The sequence below is a fragment of the Theropithecus gelada genome, chromosome 3 (genome assembly GCF_003255815.1).
Source record: "Theropithecus gelada isolate Dixy chromosome 3, Tgel_1.0, whole genome shotgun sequence".
NCBI lineage: Eukaryota > Metazoa > Chordata > Mammalia > Primates > Cercopithecidae > Theropithecus > Theropithecus gelada.
Window position 1 is genome coordinate 176,059,659 of NC_037670.1, and position 22,543 is coordinate 176,082,201.

Here is a 22,543-nt window from a genome sequence, read left to right on the forward strand (position 1 = left end):
TATGTTGCCCAGGTTGGTCTTGAACTCTTGGGCTCAAGTAATCCTCCCATCTTGGCCTCCCAAAGCACTGGGATTATAGGTGTGAGCTACTGTGCCTAGCCTCTACTTCTTAAAATAAATATATTTAATTTAAAAATATTAGGTTCTTATACCATATGTTTTGTTATTTCTGATGTATGGTATATCAAATTAATATAATATTTTAAATCTATTATTTTTACTGTCTCAGTAGTTGTTTTTTCCAATTTTTTCTGTTTTGGATTTTATTTTCTCTCTCTTTTCCTTCCTTCTTTTGGCCAGTTATTTGTTCACTTTTAAGGTTCCCAAGCAGACTTCTTTCATAATGCTTCAGATACTTGATTATGCATATAAAAATATCTAGAACAATAGCGTTTCCTCCAAGCCTCTATTTGATGGTCCCTCTTAAGCTTGTTGGTTTTTTTTTTTTTTTGCTTTGTTTTTTTCATTCTCAAGTTCCCTTTGGACCCGGGCATTATTTCATAACGCCCATGCCTTTGGCACATTTTATTCTGTTTGGTTGATTATTCCTTGTTTTATTATATTGCACTCTAAGAAAACGGCTCAAGGAGTTTACCTCCTTTCATGATCTGATAACGTGATCAGTTTTGTGTATTACACAGGCAGAGGTGGAGAGTCAGTATATTCCTTTTTCTGGCCCTACATTCCCTATACGTAGCAAATGACAACTATTATTTGAACATTAATTATTCCTACTCCAATATTTCAATGGCGCCTTTCCTGATGGCCCGTCGTATCTTTTAGGTATACTTGGGTGTCTTTTTATAAAGAAATATGTAAATTAATAAGTAGCTGAAATAGTCTCTTGACACCGGCAGCTGTCACTAACCACGACAAGTAACCTTGTCTTTCCTGAGGAAGAATGATCTCCGCACCTGCATACACCTCTTCATTTCTCGTTTACTCCTCATTCCAGTAAATCGACATCCTAGAAGGCCCTCAGCTTTCTGTGACATCGTTCCAGGAACTGCCACCAGTTTCATGTTGATGTCCTTAATGGATGGCTTTTGATCTTCCATCTGTCTGAGGTCATTGCAGCATCTGACACTATAAACCGTCTTTTCCAGAAGTTTTCTTGGATGTTAGAACAGTATTCCTGGATTGCTTTCCACGCTCAGTTGTTCTCAGTTTCCTTTGCAGGAATTTCTGCTGCTGCTCATCAGTTAGACACAGGTGTCCCCAAGGTTTCCATCCTTGTCAGACTTTGCTTCTTACACCATGTGCTCTTCAGGGCTCAGGGCTAGCATCCAGGTCCTCTGCACCTGTGAAGCCATGCTGGTTGTTAACATAACGCAGTCTTTCTGCATCTGGTGTGAAAAAACCTCTACTCGGAGCCAGCCAAATACCTTCCACTTGTAGCCCAACCATAGGTCCAGGCTCTCTGGACCTTCCCATGTTCCAGTAACTAAGGGAATAGCACTTGGCAGGGCACGTCTACTCTGATTGCCGAGGGTCTGCGCTACACCCTTGTTAATATTTTTAGTAGGATACTTGCATCAATCCCCATGGCTGTAACTAATACCTGCATCATGATAATATCCAACTCTATAGTTTCGGTTTAGGACTATCTCTTGAGAGTAATATTTAAGCTCAATCTAGCCCTCATTTAAGGAGCACCTCCTTTGAGTCAAACTGTGCTGTATGCTGATCACTGAGAAGAAGACACAGTCTTCATTAATTCATCCACGCAACAATATGTATTGAGTACTGTTATGTATGAAGCACTGTGCTGGGTGCTAAAATACAGCGGCACACGATACAAAAGTGGCTTTTTTTGTTTTGTTTTTTTGAGATGGAGTCTTGCTCTGTTGCCAGGCTGGAGTGCAGTAGCGTGATCTTGGCTCACTGCAATCTCCGCCTCCCAGGTTCAAGCGATTCCCTTGCCTCAGCCTCCTGAGTAGTTGGTACTACAGGCCGCTTGTTTGTATTTTAATAGAGATGGGGTTTCACCATGTTGGCCAGGATGGTCTTGATCTTCTGACCTTGTGATCCGCCCACCTCAGCCTCCCAAAGTGCTGGGATTACAGGCGGGAGCCACCGGGTCCGGCCAAAAGTGGCTTCTAATGTCATGAACTTTCTATCTATTGAGTAGGGTGAGATTTTCAGATACTTAATTTTATTTTGGCCCAGGTGCAGCGGCTCACGCCTATAATCCCAACACTCTGGAAGGCCGAGGTAGGCAGATCACCTGAGGTCAGGAGTCCGAGACCAGCCTGGCTAACATGGTGAAATCCTGTCTCTTCTAAAAATACAAAAACTAGCTGGGCATGATGGTGCACGTCTGTAATCCCAGCTACTCAGGAGGCTGAGGCACGAGAATCGCTTGAACCTGGGAGGTGGAGGTTGCAGTGAGCCAAGATCGTGCCACTGCATTCCAACCTGGGCAGACAGAGCGAGACTCCGGCTCAAAAAACAAAAAAATTATTTTTGGTAAGTGCATTAGAGAAATACAGAGTATTATGGGACCCTCTAAAAGGAGAACCTAGCCTTCTCTTGGGGGAGGTATGTGTCTTAGATGGCTTCCCTGAAGAACTCACGTTTAAGATACATGTAAAGGATAAAATGTATTTTAACAAGTTCTTATTTCTGACATGCACTGCTCTAAAATCTTACAGATATTAACCCATTTAATCCTCCTAACAAACCTGTAAGGTAAGTACCACCATTATCTCCGACTTGTAGTGAAGAAACTGAACCACGGAGAGGTTGAGTAACTTGCCCAAATTCACGGAACTTGTAAGCACTCTGCTCCTAACCTGTTGTTTCCTGCCTCATGCTGTCTGCTCAGCTTCAGGTCTTGAAACCCCACCAGCTCAGTTCTACCCTCTTTCTAAGTCACTTCCATCTGAGGCTAGCAATGTATTGGAAGCCTCCAATGCTCTGAATTTTTTTTTAGTTGCCCTGAACTCGGTGCTACTCTTGCTCGTGGAAAGTGATGGTTCGTGGATGCCCACAAAGCTACAGGTTCACTTCTAGTCTCTGAATGGTTCTCCTAACTGAGCTTCAACATGGCATTTCAATTTTCCTGGCAAAGCAGAGGCTGGCCTCAAACAGTCCCAACAATCTGCAGTCTTGGTTCACCCGATCTCCCCGACACCTGCAGTCTACCCTGCCATCCCCAGATGCTGGCAAGCTGTGCTGCTCCAGGAACTGGGGCCTCGCCCTGCACTTGAAAGATTATCCCTAGAGAAACCCTTTTCTCTGCCTCTCCCCCATGCTGAACCTCTTAGATATCAATGCCAGTTTAGATTCCACCCAAGGTTGCTAACTCTCCTTGATGCTGTGGTGTGAAAACAAACCATGTGTTCTGTAGTAGAGAAATAGTCAAGCAAATTCGCAAACACCTGCATGAGGGAGAATTAGGGAAGGCACTCAACACTCTTCTCCCTCTCTGCCTGGAACACTCCAGTACCTCAGTGGGTTACCCTTGGCCCATCTGCTCAGAATTTCTATTCCCAAGAGTTTTAGGAATCAGACAGTTACTGTCACAGCAGTAGTCGGCTATTGCCACCATGATGTTACGTGATAAACTACCTCAAAACTGAGTGGTTGGGAGCAATAAGCGTTTACTTTTTCTTTCATCTGTCCATGGTTGGCCAAAGTGGCTCTGCCTCAGAACAGAGGTTGCTGGGCTGGCTCTAGTCTCTGAATGGGATCCAGATCTGATTATCATTCTAGGAGTAGCAGCGACTCACAGCATATTCTTCTCACGCTGAATGGCAGGAATTCAAAAGTCAAGCCAAACCACACAGCACATTTACACCTCTGCACGCGTGACGTGTGCTCACGATCCATTGGCCAAATGTGTCGAACAGAGAAGCCCAAATTCAGTCAGTCAGGGAAATGTGCTGTGCCCCAAGGTGAGGGACGAGGAATGAGCTGTTTATTGAACAAGGTTTCAATCTATCACACCAAGTTGCTGGAATGACCAACTAAGTGGGCAGAGGTCTTATTTACTTGAGTAAATAAAACTGGTGTTAGCCAGTCAGGATGGTGATTATTAAAAAGTCAAAAAAATAACAGATGCTGGCGAGGCTGTGAAGAGAAGGGAATGTTTATATCCTGCTGTGGGAGTGTAAATTAGTTCAACCATTGTGGAAAACAGTTGGGAGATTTCTCAAAGAATTTAAAACAGAACTAGCATTTGACCCAGCAATCCCATTACTGGGTATATATCCAAAGGAATATACATTGTTCTACCATAAAGACACATGCATACATATGGTCACTGCAGCACTTTCCACAATAACGAAGACATGGAATCAACTTAGATGCCCATCAACAGTGGACTGGGGCCGGGCACGGTGACTCATGCCTCTAATCCCAGCACTTTGGGAGGCCAAGGTGGGCAGATCACTTGAGGTCAGGAGTTCAAGACCAGCCTGACCAACATGGTGAAACCCCGTCTCCACCAAAAATACAAAAATTAGCCAGGTGTGGCAGTGTGTGCCTGTAATCCCAGCTACTCAGGAGGCTTAGGCACAAGAATTGCTTGAACCTGAATGGCCGGGCATCCAGGCTGGATGACAGAGCAAGACTCTGTCTCAAAAAAACAAAAACAAAAGTCAGTGGATTGGATAAAGAAAATGTGTTACAGATATACCATGGAATGTTACACAGCCATTGAAAAATAATAAAATCATGTCCTTTGCAGCAAAGTGGATGGAGCTGAGGTCATTATTCTAAGCAAATTAACACAGGAGCAGAAAACCAAATACTGCATGTTCTCATTTATAAGTGACAGCTAAACATTGTACATGGACACAAAGCAGGGAACAACAGATACTGGGGCCTTCCTGAGGGTGGATTGTGGGATGAGGGTGAGGATAAAAAAATTACCTAGTGAGTACAATGCTCATTACCAGGGTGATGAAATAATCTGTGCTCTAAACCCGCAGACATGCATTTTACCCACGTAACACACATACACATGTACCCTTGAACTGAAAATGTAAGTTGGAAAGAAAAAAAAAACAAAACTGGTGTTAGGAGGAAAATGCTCCTTCATGTATCAGCTAGCTTTTGCTGTATAACAAACCATTCCAAAACACAGTGCCTTAAAACAACAAGCAATAGTTATTTCTCATAATCCATTGTATCACTAAAGTGGTTCTTCTAGGCTTAGCCAGAATGGCTGAGTTGTGCTGGTGTGAGAACTACTCATGGAGTGGTTAGAGTAATTAAACAAAAGAGTTATGGCAAGTGTACTGTAGGATGAGAAATCAGGTGCAAAAGATTTATATCATAAGCATGTTCTTTGGGGTATTATTTTTAATAATAAAAATCAGAAGCTACCAAAATGTCCAAACAACTTAAGACTTCGAAAATAATTTCATACAACATCAAATGAAAAAAAAGCAAGTTATCTTAATGTTGTTGTGTCTACATGAGTTTACCTATGTATCTGGGTTAATATTGACTCACTCGGAATGTTAAGACAAGAAGTGAATTATGTTTTCTTCTGTGTGCTTTCTGTATTTGCCAAGTTTTCAATGGCTATATTTTACTTTTGTGTAGTAAAATTAATAGTGATTAAAAGTGAGCAACATAAGGAGTTTTAGGTATTAAAAAAGATGAATAATTGAATTCAGTCACGATTAGCATTTCTCTTGTTTCTTGCCTACATCCAGCAATTCCTGTAGGTAATTATGAGACAGGCAGAACCCCTTTGTCTTCATTGCTGGCTCTCAGTCAGGCTTTCTAAATTTGAACCTTGCACTCTGCTGTGAAACTTCTGTGTCATTGGGCAAACTTCTTAACCAATGTGTTAGTTTCCTCATCTGTAAAATGGGAATAATCACAGAATCTGAATTATAAGGCTGTTGTAATAATTAGCCATTTTTATGGGTGGTGGTGGTGGTGGTTTTTTTGTTTTTGTTTTTGAGATGGAGTCTCGCTGTGTTGCCCAGGCTGGAGTACAGTGGCACGATCTCGGCTCACGACCTCTGCCTCCCAGGTTCAAGTGATTCTCCTGCCTCAGCCTCCCAAGTAGCTGGGATTACAGGCACCTGCCACCATGCCCAGCTAATTTTTGTATTTTTAGTAGAGACGGGGTTTCACCATGTTGGCCAGGCTGGTCTTAAACTTAACTCCCTTCCTCAGGTGATCTGCCTGCCTCAGCCTCCCAAAGGGCTGGGATTACAGGCATGAGCCACCACACCTGGCCATTATATTTGTTTAAAAGCAGTTGCCTATTACCAGTAATAATGCATTCATATGTTTTTTATTCTTCTTATGCCTAGATCTGGATGTGTGGAGGCCAACTCTTTATAATCCCCTGCTCTCGAGTAGGACATATCAGTAAGAAACAGACTAGAAAAACTTCTGCAATCATCAGTGCCACGATACATAACTACCTAAGACTGGTGCACGTTTGGCTGGATGAATATAAGGTGGGGAACACATCCTTGACTTGGAAAATGCATGTGAGGCTGGAGCAGGACTTGTTCTGAGGAAGCCTGCTGCTGCCTTTCCAGATCCAGCGTTTGTTCTGGAGGTCATTATCCTAAGCAAATGAACACAGGAGCAGAAAACCAAATACTGCATGTTCTCATTTATAAGTGAGAGCTAAACATTGTACATGGACACAAAGCAGGGAACAACAGATACTGGGGCCTTCTTGAGGGTGGACTGTGGGAGGAGGATGAGGGTAAAAAACTACCTATTGATAGTTATTGATAGTTGTTCTTTTCTCTGTTTTTCTTGAATACAGCACCCCTCTAACCCCTCATCAATCCATCCCCAACCCTATTCTCAGTTCATCCTAAGCTGCTACTCTTACCACTCATTATTTTTGTTTTAATTTCTGGGAAAACTCAAGTCTCTCAGAAGTAAATCAACCAACATGAGCAGTCATTTTATGGAGGTGCTGATCTATTCCCTCCGTTCCCACCTCCAGGGAATTGTCCCACACCTGAAGCAAACAGCTTCTCCTTGCCCTGTCCCCATGTGCAACTCTTTTTTTTTTTTTTTTTTGAGATGGAGTCTTGCTCTGTTGCCCAGGCTGGAGTGCAGTGGTGCCATCTCACCTCACTGCAACCTCCGCCTCCCGGGTTCAAGTGATCCTCCTTCCTCAGCCTCCTGAGTGGCTGGGACTACAGGCACGTACCACCATGCCTGGCTAATTTTTATATTTTTAGTAGAGATGGGATTTCACTATGTTGGCCAGGCTGGTCTCAATCTCTTGACTTCATGACCCACCCACCTTGGCCTCGCAGAGTGCTGGGATTTACAAACCTGAACCACCACACCTGGCCCATGTACAACTCTTGAGATTCTTTTTCTTCCCCGCTGATTTCCCAAGCGATGTGGATGCTGCTGGTCATGGGACTGTGTGAGAACTTCCACTACCACTTTTCGACCAGCAGCCAAAGATTTCTGTATCAAAGCTGTGCCCTATTATCTGTGCATTTCCCCAGGAATTAAGTACCTTGCCAGGACTTACAAGGGTGCATGTCCATCCAGAAGCTATGTATAAATAAATACAAAATCCCCAGCAAAATCTCATTTCAGACAAAGAAATGGAAATATGTAAGAATCTCTCTGACAGTGTATGTCCTGGTCTTCATCTTATGTTTCTCTAATTGAAAAAACACACTTTAATTATGAAGGTAATAATGCTCCATTTCTTTTGTAATTAGAGAAATGTGAATTAAAACTTCAAAGAGCTATTTCAACATCGCCGCTTAGATTGGCAGAATTTTAAAAGTCTGACAGGCCTGGCTGGACACAGTGGCTCATGTCTGTAATCCCAGCACTTGGGAGGCCGAGGCAGGCAGATCACCTGAGGTCGGGAGTTCAAGACCAGCCTGGCCAATATGGAGAAACTCCGTCTCTACTAAAAATACAAAATTAGCTGGGTGTCGTGGCACACTCCCATAGTCCCATCTACTCAGGAGGCTGAGGCAGGAGAATCTCTTGAACCTGGGAGGAGGAAGTTGCAGTGAGCCAAGATCGCACCATTGCACTGCAGCCTAGGCAACAAAAGCAAAACTCTGTCTCAAAAACAAACAAACAAACAAAAAAACAAAAAAAAAACCTTATAGGCCCAAGTGTCGGTGAGCAATAGGATCTCTCAGCTTTTGCTTTATGGGAGTGTTGACTTTTACAAAATTGCATCTGAAAACAGCATGGCAGCATCTACTAAAGTAAAAGATCTGAATACCTTGTGATTCAGCAGTTCTGCTCATGCATATGCTACAGAAGCGAGTGCTTTTGTGCACCAGGATGCATGAACAAGAAAACTACTACACAGCATTATTTCTTTTAGCCAAAACTTAATACAATACAAATACTCATCAAGAGTAGAGTGGACAAATGTGATATATTTAGTTGCTATAATCCTATACAGCAATGAAAATTAACTGGGCAGGGTGCGGTGGTTCACACTTGTAATCTCAGCACTTTGGGAGGCCAAGGCGGGTGGATCACCTGAGGCCAGGAGTTCGAGACCAGCCTGGCCAACAAGGTGAAACCCCATCTCTACTAAAAAGACAAAAAAAAAAAATTATCCGGGCATGGTGGTGGGCATCTGTAATTGCAGCTATTCGGGAGGCTGAAGCTGGAGAATTGCTTGAACCCAGGAGGTAGAGGTGGCAGTGAGCCGAGATCACAACACTGCACTCCAGCCTGGGTGACAAGGGCAAAGCTCCATCTCAAAGGAAAAAAAAAGAAAGAAAATTAACCAACTATAGTGTATAGTCATGTCTCACTTAACGACGGGAATATATTATGAGAAATCATCATGAGGTGATTTCATTGTTGTGGGACTGTACCTACACAAACTGGGATGGAGATGGTATCGCCCATTACACACCTTGGCTCTATGGTATGGCCCATTGCTCCCAGGCTACAAACCTGTATGGCATGTGACTCTACTGAACACTGTAGGCAGTTGTAACCCAGTGGTAAGTATTTGTGTATCTAAACATATCTAAACAAATGGCACAGTAAAAATATGGTATTATAATCTTATGGGACTACCATTATGAACGCAGTCAGGTGTTGACTGAAACATCATCACATGGTGCGTGGACTGTACCACAAGAGCATAGGTAAATTTCAGAGATGTGATGGTGAATGAAAGCGGCCAAACACAACAGAACTTATACTGTATTATTTCCTTCCTGTAAAGTTCAAATAGGTAAAATTAAACCATATAATTTGTGCATGAATAATCAGATATCAAAGCTAGAATGAAAAGAAATGAATTTGTAATCAAGATAGCATTTAAAACAAAGGAAAAGGGTTATGATCAGGAAAGAAAAGGCAGGGGGATTTCAAGTTGTCCTTCAAAATTAGAACATATAAACACATCTCATTCTTTTAAATAGCTCCTTTAACTGGATCTACCAAAATTGATCCCGTTAATAAATAGTACCAGTTGATAAGCATTCTGATTTCCCCGGCTTTTTGCTATTTTCTTCACAATCCTCAAACGAGAATTCTTTTGTTTTTTCTTTCTTTTGAAACAGAGTCTTGCTCTGTCCCCCAGGCTGGAGTGCAGTGGCACAATCTCGGCTCACTGCAAGCTCCGCCTCCCAGGTTCAGTGATTCTCCTGCTCAGCCTCCCGAATAGCTGGGACTACAGGCGCGTGCCACCACGCCCAGCTAATTTTTTATATATATATATATATATATATATTTTTTTTTTTTTTTTTTTTTTTTTTTTTGAGACGGAGTCTCGCTGTGCTCCCAGGCTGGAGTGCAGTGGCGTGATCTTGGCTCACTGCAAGCTCCGCCTCCCGGGTTCACGCCATTCTCCCGCCTCAGCCTCCCAAGTAGCTGAGACTACAGGCACCCGCCACCACGCCCGGCTAGTTTTTTGTATTTTTAGTAGAGACGGGGTTTCACCATGTTAGCCAGGATAGTCTCGATCTCCTGACCTCGTGATCCACCCGCCTCGGCCTCCCAAAGTGCTGGGATTACAGGCTTGAGCCACCGCGCCCGGCAATTTTTTATATTTTTAATAGAGACGGGGTTTCACCATATTGGCCAGGCTGGTCTTGAACTCCTGACCTCATGATCTGCCTGCCTTGGTCTTCCAAAGTGCTGGGATTGCAGGCATAAGCCATCACGCCTGGCCTTGAAATGAGAATTATTGACATACTTTTTTGTGTATATTTTTGCAAATACATCTTTGGAATAAATTCAAGACATGAACTTGCTGGGGCAAGAGTTAGTGCATTTTAAATCCTGATGGGGTAACATCCAAATGATCTTCACTGTGTGTCTCGTCATCTGTGCTGCCATCAAATGTATATGAAAGTGGCTGTCTCCTCATATTGGTTATAATCGAACTGTTTGTTTTAATCAGGTAGGTTAAAAACATCTCATTGTTTAAAATTGTATTTCATTACAACAAATCTTGAGCTTATTTTCATGTTTGTTGATTTTTTTTTTTTCTGTGAACGCTGATCATGGATCTAGATGGTTGAATTGAATATAGCTATTTCTGCATGGTTTACTGAATTTCACAAAGCATATAGTGCCAAAAAGTTAACTTAAAGGCATATGATGTTAAGTATAAAAACCAATGGATTGCATAATACAGCACAATGGGAAATTTAGTGACTGATTGGGACAAGAGAGGGCTTTGGACAGGAAGATGTGCCTAAGGTCATCCATGCTGTCTTGTCTCCAAAATGATGGCACCCTCCCCCATCTGCAGGCTCGTCCCCTGCACCAATCCACCCTGGGGACCTAGGGGTGGCAGAATGTGATGGTAAAGACCTACGGTGGTCATGGATCCCCAGGGAGAATCCAGCATGGCATGCCCATAATACATTAATTTGGATGAGCAAACTCCTTCTGTCATTCAACACTATCACTATCCTGTCTGCCAGGCCTGGGAAAACACAGATGAAAAGATAAGGGTTCTGTTCGCAAAGGGCTTCAGTCTACTTAGAATACCTTTTTTCAACAGGGGGCCAGCAGAGTCCATTAGACATTCATTCTTGGGGCTTCCTCAAGTCAAAGCACACAAAAAACTAACCAAGTGTGGTGATAATAATGACCATCTCAGACATGATGGTTAGTATGTGCCAGCCATGCTCACCCAGGGGCTTTGCATGTCCCTATTAGACTGTTCAACCCTCACAACCACTTTGCAAGGGGAGGACTTGCCTAAGGTCACGTGGATCCTGAATGGCAGAGCCAGACTTTGAACCCAGGTTGTACTTCTGCAGGGTCTATTCTCCCTTTACTACATCATCCCCCATTTCTGAAAAGACAAACATACTGATCAGGACCAGGGAGTAAGGGGGTTTGTCCTTGGGTATTGTTGAAAAAACAGGAGAAAGGGGATACCACAATAGGTGGCTGTGATTCTTTGGCTGAGAAGCAGGACCCAGTCTTCCTGGATGCCGCTATGCCACTTAGGGTGCTGTGGCACGTGCTGTGAACATGTGCATGGTGGGTAAATCCGAGGTCCCATAGTATGTCTCTGCCTTCGTTCCTTGGACAGAAAAAAATAGGGATCTGGAGGGCTTTTTTAGTTCACATGATGAAAATACATGTGTCTATGTTAGATATAATGATTTTATCACCAAAGATTTGTTTGGCTGAACATAATGGCTGACTCTATATTTTCATGTAGGAGCAGTTTTTTCTTCGAAAGCCTGGTCTGAAATATGTTACCTATGGAAACATTCACGAGCGTGTTCAGTTAAGGAAACGACTGGGTTGCAAGTCATTTCAGTGGTATTTGGATAATGTCTTCCCAGAATTGGAGGCATCTGTGAACAGCTCATGAAAGGAAAACAAATCACTTTGATTAATAAAGGGTTAAAAGTCTCCTAATCATTCAACATAGTGGCACAAGAATGTAAGATTGGAACATCGTGGAATTATGTGAAATGCAATTAAAAAAATATGACCAGAATGGTCTATGATGTGGGTGCCTTTATTTCCCCTTGAATGAAAATTCTTAATACTTTTGTTACTCATCTGCTACTGAATTTCTGAGGTGACAAGACCTTGAACATTAGAAATGTCCTAAGTGGTCACACAGTTACGACTCTATCATACAGCTGACTGAGTTTAAGTAAAGCGCATTTGTTTACCACACCCACCTGGCCCTGGTGGACTGTAGGGACTGCTTTCCCTTTGCCAACCCGGCTTCTGCCCCAGACAATCTGTTGTGACTGCCTTCTTAGGGAGCCATGCTCTCGTGACTTTGGCTGAGCTGCAGCAAGCTCCTTTCTTCCTGCCAGGGTAGATTCTGGTAATGACACCTTGCTCAGCTGCATACCTGAACGTCTGGTGTCCAGTCCACCTGCCTGGGTGTCTGGTCAGCTCTCCAGGCCAGCTTCCCCATGTGTCCCTGCCAGCCCTTCTGTCATCTGAAGATACTCCCTCTTCCGGGAGTCTCACTCTGTCACCAGGCTGGAGCGTAGTGGTGTAATCTGGGCTCACTGCAACCTCCGCCTCCCGGGTTCAAGCAATTCTCCTGCCTCAGCCTCCCAAGTAGCTGGGATTACAGGTGCGTGCCACCACACCCAGCTAACTTTTGTATTTTAGTAGAGACGGGGTTTCACTATATTGGCCAGGATGGTCTTGATCTCTTGACCTCGTGATCCGGCTGCCTCGGCCTCCCAAAGTGCTGGGATTACAAGCATGAGCCACTGTGCCCAGCTGATTTTGCCTTTTTCATGTCTGTCCCTTCCTATGGCTCTGGCCTCCAGCTCTCCAGACACTTCTTGACTCTTGGTAAACAGTTTAGCTGGGATCAGGGAAGCAGCAGCTGGGTGCCTTGTCTGTCCTGTGTAAACACATTCCCAGATGTCCAAAGTACTTCTTTGGCATCTTTGGGGTTAGACAGATCACTGTTGGTTTCACGCTGATGATGGTGGCTAAGAAGGTGAAAGACACTGAATTCAGAAAGACAGAGACAGATAATGAGAGAAAAAAACACATTGAAAGGGGCAAAAAAAAAAAAAAAAAAAAAAAGTGGAAGAGAATAGTCTACGCTGGAAAGAAGGTAAGTTAGTTTTTACAGCAGAAAAACAATTTGAATCATCTATTGAGCTCATTCAATCAACAATGAGTGTTTCCTTGAAGCCAGGTATTCTTCTAGTTGCTGGTATACAGCAAGGAATGAAGTTTTTTGTTTTGTGTGTTTGTTTGTTTTTGGAGACGGAGTTTCACTCTTGTTGCCGGGGCTGGAGTGCAGTAGCCTGATCTCGGCTCACTGCAACCTCCACTTCCCAGGTTCAAGTGATTCTCATACCTCAGCCTCCTGAGTAGTTGGGATTACAGGCACCCACCACCATGCCCAACTAATTTTTGTATTTTTAGTAGAGATGTGGTTTTGAGAGGTGGCAACATGCTAGCAGCCCTCCCTCTCGGCGCCTCCTCAGCCTCAGTGTCCACTCTGCTGGCGCTTGAGGAGCCCTACAGCCCGCCACGGCACTGTGGGAGCCCCTCTCTGGGATGGCCGAGGCCCCAGCCGGCTCCCTCTGCTTGCGGAGAGGTGTGGAGGGAGAAGCCAGCTAGGCGCTTGGGGGCCAGTGCGAGTTCCGGGGGGGCGTGGGCTCGGCAGGCCCCGCACTCGGAGCCACTGGCCAACACCGCCGGCCCCAGGCAGTGAGGGGCTTAGCACCCAGGCCAGCAGCTGCAGAGGATATGCCCGGTCCCCCAGCAGTGCTGGCCCGCGGGTGCTGTGCTCGAATTCTCGGGGGCCTCAGCTGCCTCCCCACGGGGCAGGGCTTGAGATCTACAGTTGCCATGCCTGAGCCTCCCCCTGCCACCCCCACTAACCAGAGCTCCTGCCCGGCCGGATCCTCCCCGACGAGCACCGCCCCCTGCGCTGCGGCGTGGGTCCCATCAACTGGCCAAGGGCTGAGGAGTGCTGGTGCAGGGCACGGGACTGGCAGGCAGCTCAGCCTGCGGCCCGTGCGGCATCCACTGGGTGAAGCCAGCTGGGCTCCTGAGTCTAGTGGGGACTTGGAGAACCTTCATGTCTAGCTAAGGCATTGTAAATACACCAATCAGCACCCTGTGTCTAGCTCAAGGTTTGTAAATACACCAATTAATACTCTGTATCTAGCTCAAGGTTTGTAAATACACCAATCAGTACTCTGTATGTAGCTAACCTAGTGGGGACTTGGATAACTTTTCTGTCTAGCACTCTGTGTCTAACTAGAGGATTGTAAATGCACCAATCAACACTCTGTGTCTAGCTCAGGGATTGTAAACGCACCAATCAGCACTCTGTCAAAATGGACCAATCAGCTCTCTGTAAAATGGACCAATCAGCAGGATGTGGGTGGGGTCAGATAAGGCAATAAAGGCAGGCTATCCAAGCCAGTCAATAGCAACCTGCTCAGTCACCTTACACAGATGTTGTTCTTTTGCTCTTTGCAATACCTCTTGCTGCTGCTCATTGTTTGAGTGCATACCATCTTTATGAGCTGTAACACTCCTTGCGAAGGTTTGCAGCTTCACTCATGAGGTCACTAACACCACGAACCCACTGGGAGGAATGAACAACTCCAGACGCCCCACCTTAAGAGCTGTAACACTCATTGCGAAGGTCTGAAGCTTCATTCCTGAAGCCAGTGAGACCACTAACCCACCAGAAGGAAAAAACTGCAGATACATGTGAACACCTGAAGGAACGATACTCCAGACTGCCATCTTTACGAGCTGTAACACTCACCACGAGGGTCCGCAGCTTCATTCTTGAAGTCAGGGAGACCAAGAACCCAGCAATTCCGGATACAGTTTCATCATGTTGGCCAGGGTGGTCTTGAACGGCTGACCTTCCAAAGTTTGGCATTACAGGTGTGAGCTACCGTGCCCAACTGCTGCAAATAACATCTTTATACCTATCTATTTAGGAAAATACTGTATAAAATCTATTGCTAGACAGACATGGGGTGATCTATTACAGCCTCTTGATTCATCCTTTAAAAAAGGTTGATTGGGCAGCACAAAACAGGTGCCAGGCTGTGATTGTATTCTTGGCCCATATATTATACCTTTCCTGTTTGTAGAAAGTCATTTAAAAATTAATCATAATAAACCCATGTGTCTACTAAAATTATGATAAAATGCAAAACAGGCCAGGCGTGGTGGCTCACATCTGTAATCCCAGCACTTTGGGAGGCTGAGGTGGGCAGATCACGAGGTCAGGAGTTCGAGATCAGCCTGGCCAATGTGGTGAAACCCGGTCTCTACTAAAAACACAAAAAGATTAGCTGGGTGCGGTGGCGTGTACCTGTAATCCTAGCTACTCGAGTCTAAGGCAGGAGAAGTGCTTGAATCCAAGAGGCAGAGGTTGCAGTGAGCTGAGATCACACCACTGCACTCCAGCCTGGGCGACGGATTGAGACTCTGTCAGGAAAAAAAAAAAAAAAAAAAAACAGAACCCGGGCTCAGTGGCACATGCCTGTAATCCCAGCTACTCGGGAGGCTGAGGCACAAGAATCGCTTGAACATGGGAGGCAGAAGTTGCAGTGAGCCGAGACCAAGATTGCACCACTGCACTACAGCCTGGGTGACAGACTCTGTCTCAAAGAACAAACAAACAAAAAAAGCAACATAGAAATCCTGTAGCTGAAAAAATAAAAGAGAATTATAGTAGTATAAATATGGAATATCTTTTTTTTTTTTTTGAGATGGAGTCTCGCTCTGTCGCCCGGGCTGGAGTGCAGTGGCCGGATCTCAGCTCACTGCAAGCTCTGCCTCCTGGGTTTACGCCATTCTCCTGCCTCAGCCTCCCAAGCAGCTGGGACTACAGGCGCCCGCCACCTCGTCTAGCTAGTTTTTTTGTATTTTTTAGTAGAGACCGGGTTTCACCGTGTTAGCCAGGATGGTCTCGATCTCCTGACCTTGTGATCTGCCCGTCTCGGCCACCCAAAGTGCTGGGATTACAGGCGTGAGCCACCGTGCCGGGCCTGGAGTATCTTCTTAAAGCAACAACTTTTTTCTAGTGTTGAAATCTGAGAATATATATGTGTAATATATATAATTATATATAATATATAAATGATATATATGCAACATTAAAAAGTATATATATATTTTTTCTGGTAAGCATAAAGAATAGATGCTGTAAACATCAACTTTCCCAAAAGCAAAAGAGTGTTCTCTTTTGTTAAAAGCCATGAGCCTAATATTAAGTCTTAGTAGATAACACACATAAGTCCTAGAAATTGTTTAGCATGTCCCTTGGACAGTATCTTCTTAAATATTGCTTCAGTTGACCCTAAAAGAAAAATCAGAATCAATATCCAAATATTTGGTGTGATTAAAGGGAAATTGATACTGGCCTATAGGTGGCATTTTTTTGTTTTTGTATGGAAATTTAAAAATCTGATTTGTATTCTGAAGCTAGTTGAAAAGTATCTGGTAACCTACTTAAGGTTTTTTACAAAACAGTTTTTGGTATGATGGAATGCTCAAACAAGTTTTTTTTTTTTTTTTTTTTTTGGAGACGGAGTCTTGCTCAGTTCCCCAGGGTGGAGTACAGTCGCCCAATCGTGGCTCACTGCAAGCTCCGCCTTCCTGGTTCACGTCATTCTCCTGCCTCAGCCTCCCGAGTAGCTGGGACTACAGGCGCCCACCGCCACGCCCGGCTAATTTTTTGTATTTTTAGTAGAGCGGGGTTTCACCATGTTAGCCAGGATGGTCTGCAATCTCCTGACCTCGTGATCCGCCTGCCTCGGCCTCCCAAAGTGCTGGGATTACAGGCGTGAGCCACCGTGCCCGGCCATCAAACAAGTCTTAAATTAAGCCCAGGAGTTCTGTAACTGAGACATCCTTCCAGGAATTTAATCCTAAGACACACCTGTAAGAAATAATAACTAAGAAGAGCTGACGTTTGCTGAGATTTTACTATGTTTCATACTCTGCTGTAAGTCGTCTGCATGGATCATCTCGTTTCATTCATGCAACAACTTTATGAGTTCTGCTATCCTAATTTCATAGATAAGAAAATGATGGTTAGAATTTGCCCAGGTTAAGGTTGCCCTGTTTGGTTAATAAAAACACAGGATGCCTGGTTAAAACTTGAATTTCACATAGACAATAACATTTTACTGTACATATGGCTATATTTTGAAAGTGTCCTCCGTGATTCATGTTGAGACAACTGACGATGCAACAGTGCTACAGTTTGAATACCTTTTATCCCCACCAAAATTCGTATAGAGGCTTGGACCCCGAGGTAACAGTGTTGAGACACAGGAGGACCTTTAACAGGCTTTGAAGTCATGAGGGATCAGCCCCCATGAAAAGATTAATGTAGTCACTGAGAGTTCCCAGTCTCTTGGGACTAGATTAGGGACCTTGAGAGCGGGTTGTTAATAAGTAACACTGTAACATTGCCCCTTTAGCCAGTGCCCGCTTCCCCTTCGGTTCTCTGCCACATTATGATGTAGCACAAAGCCCTCACCAGCAGCCTACCAGATATGACTGCTGGATCATGATCATGTACTTCCCAGCCTCCGGGAGAGTGAGAAAACAAATTTGTTTTTAAACTACCTAGTCTCAGGTATTTTATTACAGCAGCACAGATGAAGACAAGCCTCTCACATATTGCATAGGATATACTTACATCACAAAATTATTCTTAATCTGAAATTCAAATTTCAGGCCACCCTGTATTTCATCTGGCAACTGTATCCAAGGACAAACAATAACACAGCCCTTATATGATCCTAATCAGCCTGGCCTCAAAGATTGTGTTTAACCAGAATGATACACTGAAAAGAGCATTTTAGTGTCATTCTGTATGATAGTGAAAAATTATAGCTAACCCAAATCCTCAATTATTAGAATAATGGTTAAGTAGTTATTGTACATTAATTACGTAGAATAGTATTTAAAGTAATAGATATAAACAGATGCATTTCATACTCATCAGATTGGCAAATATTTAAATATCTGATACTATCAAGGGTCAGGAGAAGATGCACCAATGGAAATTTACATGCCCTGATTATATCCTAGAGCATGATTTCAAATGTTAATTTGTGTATAAGTCACCTGGAAATCTTGGTAAAAATGCAGATTTTAATTAAGTAGGTGGAGCACAAGACTCACCATTTCTAACACACTCCCAGGTGACGTTGATGCTGCTTTGTTGCTGGACCACCATTTGAGTAGTGAGGCCCTAAAGCTCTGGTCTTCAAACTCTTTTGCTTGAGAATATACTAAAATAATAATAAGGTTTAAATACAAGAACTTAGTATCCCCTTATACATGTTTAAGGTGATATTTAAAATTTTTCATTACTAGTTTAGGTAGTTGGAAGGATTCCTTTCTGGCAACATATTTGTGTAAATAAACTTGCTATACACTTTTAAATATACCTAGTAGACTTCACCCTAGTTTGCCTGCCACTGCTGTGAATAGTTTCTGAGGGAGGTCCCAGCAGGATTGATCCCCAGTGAGGCTTATTTGATATCATACTATGTATATTTTACATGAGCTGCAACCATGGAAGGAAACTGGGCAAAGATACATGTGTGCTCTCTGCACTGCCCTTGCAAGAGAAACCCACACCTGAAATATCTGTCAATTTCCAGTCAAGACACAAACATGGTACAAGGGGTCAAAAGCATTCAACTTGGCACCCAGCAGCAGTTCTCTTTGGCTGAGGGGAGTGGCCACAGGACTCAGCTGGGGGCCATCAGCTGCCTACACACCCAACAACTGGAGAAATGAGTCCTCCGTCCTTAAGGGGAAACCTGGGTGGTACAACATGGCACCCCCTACACCCTGACAACCCCATGGGGTATTTGGCAGAGCCCGTTAATGCAGTGGAAGATGGGCTGGGGAACGTGGTTAGCTCAATTCACCTCAAGAAGGCCACTACTTTGGTTCAGGTGCTGCTCTTTAATTTATATGGGCTGTAGAAGTTCCTCCATTGCTACGCGTGTACCCCATCAGACTTTAATTGTGAAGCAATGAGTTATTTTAAAAAGTTTAAAAATACTCTTAACCAAGTGGGGCTTATTTCAGAAATGCAAATAAGATTAACATTAAGATATTCTTCAATATAACTTGGCATTATTGGCCACAGATGAATGCCTACACCATTTTTCTTAAAAATTGCCAAATTCCCCTTTACGGGATTTGTATACATTGCACTCTTATCACTAGTGTATGAATGTTTTTTCACAACTTCTCTCTTTACATTTTAATCAACATTTTCTTCTATCACAAGTGACATTTAACGTCTTTTAGTATGTTTAAGGGCATTTGTCTTTTTTTTCACTTATGGGGTCTCGCTGTATTGCCCAGGCTGGAGGGCAGTGGCCACTCACAGGCGCGATCCCACTACCGAGCAGCACAGAGTTTTGCCCTGCTCGGTTGCCCACTCCTTGGGGAACCTGGTGGTTCCTGCTCCCGGGAAGTCACCACACCGATGCGGAACTCGGTGTCGCCGCGCAATGGGCACAGCGCATACAGCGCAGAGCTCCCGGGCTCAAGCGCTGCTCCCGCCTCAGCCTCCGGAGTAGTCGAGGCCACAGGCAGCGCATTTGTCATTAACGGAGTCTTTTGAGACCGCGGGCGACAGACAACAGGACCTAGGCCACGGGTGGCGCGGCGCAGCTGCGCGAACGCTCCGTACGACTCAGCGGGCGGCGCCCGGTGACGTCAGGGCAGCGAGAGGTGACGTCACCACGGAGCAGGGGCGGGGCCGCCTGACGCGCGGCGCTGGGCGGAGACGGCGGCGCGGGGACTGGGCGAGGGCCCTGGGCCTGAGGAGGCGCGGCCGCCAGTGCGCCCGGCGCGTGCGCGACGCCTGGCTGCTCGGCCCCAGGGTAGTTCAGCCGGCTGCCGCTCTTGCGGGTCGGACTGGGGCTGGCGGGAGAGATGCCGCAGCCCGAGTTCCGGAAGGCGGCGATCCTGGGCTGCGGGCAACGCGGTGAGTACCCGCTCGGCGGCGCCCTCCTTCGCGCGGCCTCCCCGCGCCCCTCAGCACCTCGAGAGCCGCGGCGGCGGCGCGCGGGGCCTGGGCAGGCTGGGGGCGGCGCCGGGGCAGCGCCTGGCTCCCCGCGGGTCCGGGGCTCCCGCACGCTCCCTGGGCGAGGCTGGTTCCTCGAGGAGACGCCGCTGCCCCCGCGCCTCCCCCGGCGTCTCCTCAGGCGGATCCGCGGCGTGGGGAGCGAGAGCCAGGGCGCGGGCCTGGTTTTCGGGCATTTCGGAAGGAGGCACACCTGATCTACAGCCTCCCGCAGCATTCCCTAAAATGAAGTCCAGAGCAGGGTTGTCCACTTTTTAAAATTAAAAGTTCCCAGAAATAGAACATTTCACACATACACAAAACTAGGGAGAATAGTGTGAAAGGAAAATGAATCTCGGGACCCCAGATCGCTAAGCCAAAGTCAAGCCGGGAACTGCGTCAGGCAAACCTGCTCCTGTTTTATTCCTAAGACAGCTGCAGTGATAAAAAGCCACACAGCTCCCTCACCGTTTGCCCCGGAAGAAATTGGCTGTGGCCTCCACATCTTTACCCTGAAACAGTTGCGTCGGATTTCACCCCTGGCAGTGGAAATGGACAGCTTGTCTTCGCAGGTGAGGGACAGGGACAGACCGCCAGTCATCCCCCTGCTCGCCTGAGACAAATGCATGTCTGATGGCTTCACCTGCCCTGTATTTATGTAAAAATGCAGGTTTACTGAGCCAGGCTAAGGCACAAGTAACTATTCCTCTGCCCGCCCCGTCGGGTAAATTGTGTATTCAGTAGAAGGCAGAGCAGAGGCTTAAAAGAATGCAGCCGTTTGTCTCATCTGCCCGTGACCTGGAAGCCCCCACTTCGAGTTGTCCCGCCTTGCCCGCCCGATCCAGTCTATACCTGTGTTTGATTGAAGTCTCAAATGTTCCCCTAAAATGTAAACTAGGCTGTGCCCCCACCACCTTGGTTACATGTTCCCGGGATCTCCTGAGGGCGGTGTCATGGGCCATAGGCGCTCATATTTGGCTCAGAATAAATCTCTCTAAAAATTTTGTTTTTAATTTTTGTGGGTACCTAGTGGGCGTATGTATTTATAGGTACATGAGGTATTTGATATGGCGGAGAATGCCTAATAATCACATCAGAGTAAGCGCGGTATCCATCCCCTGAAGCATTTATCCGTTGTTAGTGGTGCAGACAACCTGCCAGGCTCTTGTATTGGTTGGAACGCGACAACGTGCCAACAACCCCGACACCAGGAGGCGGTGTGGAGCAACACGCTGTTTTAACAAGCGCCTGGGGGCAGACGGGTTTAGGCCTAAAATGGCCTCAGCCCCAAGTGAGGCGTGGAAGGAGTTTTATAGTCCTCTGTAAACAGGAAGTGTCCCAATCTGACGTGGCTGCTGCGTAGTACACGCTGGCCTCCCTCTGGATCTTCAGGGCGTATGTGTCTTCCCGCAACCTCTCCTCCTGCTTCTGTTAACTTGCTGACAGCGCGCTGCTGGCGCAAGTGTCCTTGCACCTTGGGACTGGGCTTGAGGAGGGAGGAATTATTCATTCCCTTAAGCTTTCAGGCTTGGGGGAAAATCTTTGACAACCCAGTGATACTCTTAAAGTTACTTTAAAATGTGCAATAAAGTATTGTTGACTGTAGTCATGCTGTTGTGCTATCAAATACTAGATCTTATGCATTCTATGTAACTGTATTTTTGTATACATTAACTGTCTCTCCCCTCACTCCCTTCTCAGAATCTGGTAACCATCATCTAGTCTCTCTCTCCATGAGTTCAGTTGTTTTAATTTTTAGCTTCCACAAATAAGTGACAACAGGCAAAGTTTGTCATTCTGTGTGCCTGGCTTATTTCACTTAACATAATGACTTCCAGTTCTGTCCCTGTTGTTGCAAATGATGGGATCTCATTCTTTTTTATGGCTGAATAGTACTCCATTGTGTATATGTATCATCATGTTTTCTTTATCCATTCATCTGTTGATGGACATTTAGGTTGCTTCCAAATCTTGGCTATCGTGAACAGTGCTGCAACAAACATGAGACTGCAGACCTCTGTGATATACTGATTTGGATTGCTGAATCATGTGGTAGCTCTATTTTTAGTTTTTGGGGAACCTCCAAACTGGTCTCCATAGTGCTTGTACTAATTTACATTCCCACCTATGGTGTATGAGGAATCCCTTTTCTCCACATCCTCACCATCATTCATTATTGCCTGTCTTTTGGATATGAGCCATTTTAACTGGAGTGAGATGATTATCTCGTTGTAGTTTTGTTCTGCATTTCTCTGATCAGTGATGTCGAGCACCTTTTCATATGCCTGTTTGCTATTTGTATGTCTTATTTTGAGAAATGTCTGTTCAGATGTTTTGCTCATTTTTTAATAGGATTATTAGATTTTTTCCTATAGAGTTGTTTGAGCGTCTTGTATGTTCTGGTTATTCATCCCTTGCCAGATGGATAGTTTGCAAATACTTTCTCCTGGTCTGTGGGTTGTCTCTTCACTTTGTTGTTGCCTTTGTTGTGTAGAAGCTTTTTAACTTGATGTGATACCATTTGTCCATGTATGCTTTGGTGGGGTA

The 22,543-nt window shown here is 45.1% G+C and overlaps 2 protein-coding genes across 4 annotated transcripts in view; both read left to right on the forward strand.

Annotated features, from left to right (window-relative positions):
* Positions 1–11,917, forward strand: part of GALNTL5 (polypeptide N-acetylgalactosaminyltransferase like 5) — a 64,809-nt gene extending 52,892 nt beyond the window's left edge. Inside the window, exons 8-9 of the mRNA XM_025380183.1 lie at positions 6,282–6,431; positions 11,636–11,917. Coding sequence (XP_025235968.1) covers positions 6,282–6,431; positions 11,636–11,791 — 306 coding nt within the window. The 3' untranslated portion in view covers positions 11,792–11,917. The remainder of the gene's footprint in view (positions 1–6,281; positions 6,432–11,635) is intronic.
* Positions 11,918–19,730: 7,813 nt separating this feature from the next.
* The window catches only part of GALNT11 (polypeptide N-acetylgalactosaminyltransferase 11), an 87,203-nt gene continuing 84,390 nt past the window's right edge, over positions 19,731–22,543 (forward strand). For 2 of the 3 annotated variants that reach the window (XM_025380778.1, XM_025380780.1), the window contains exon 1: positions 19,731–19,918. Coding sequence is in view for 1 of the 3 variants with exons in the window: in XM_025380781.1 (XP_025236566.1) it covers positions 19,867–19,918 (52 nt within the window). In the remaining 2 variants the exon portion in view is untranslated. The remainder of the gene's footprint in view (positions 19,919–22,543) is intronic. The other variant, XM_025380781.1, reaches the window with a different exon arrangement.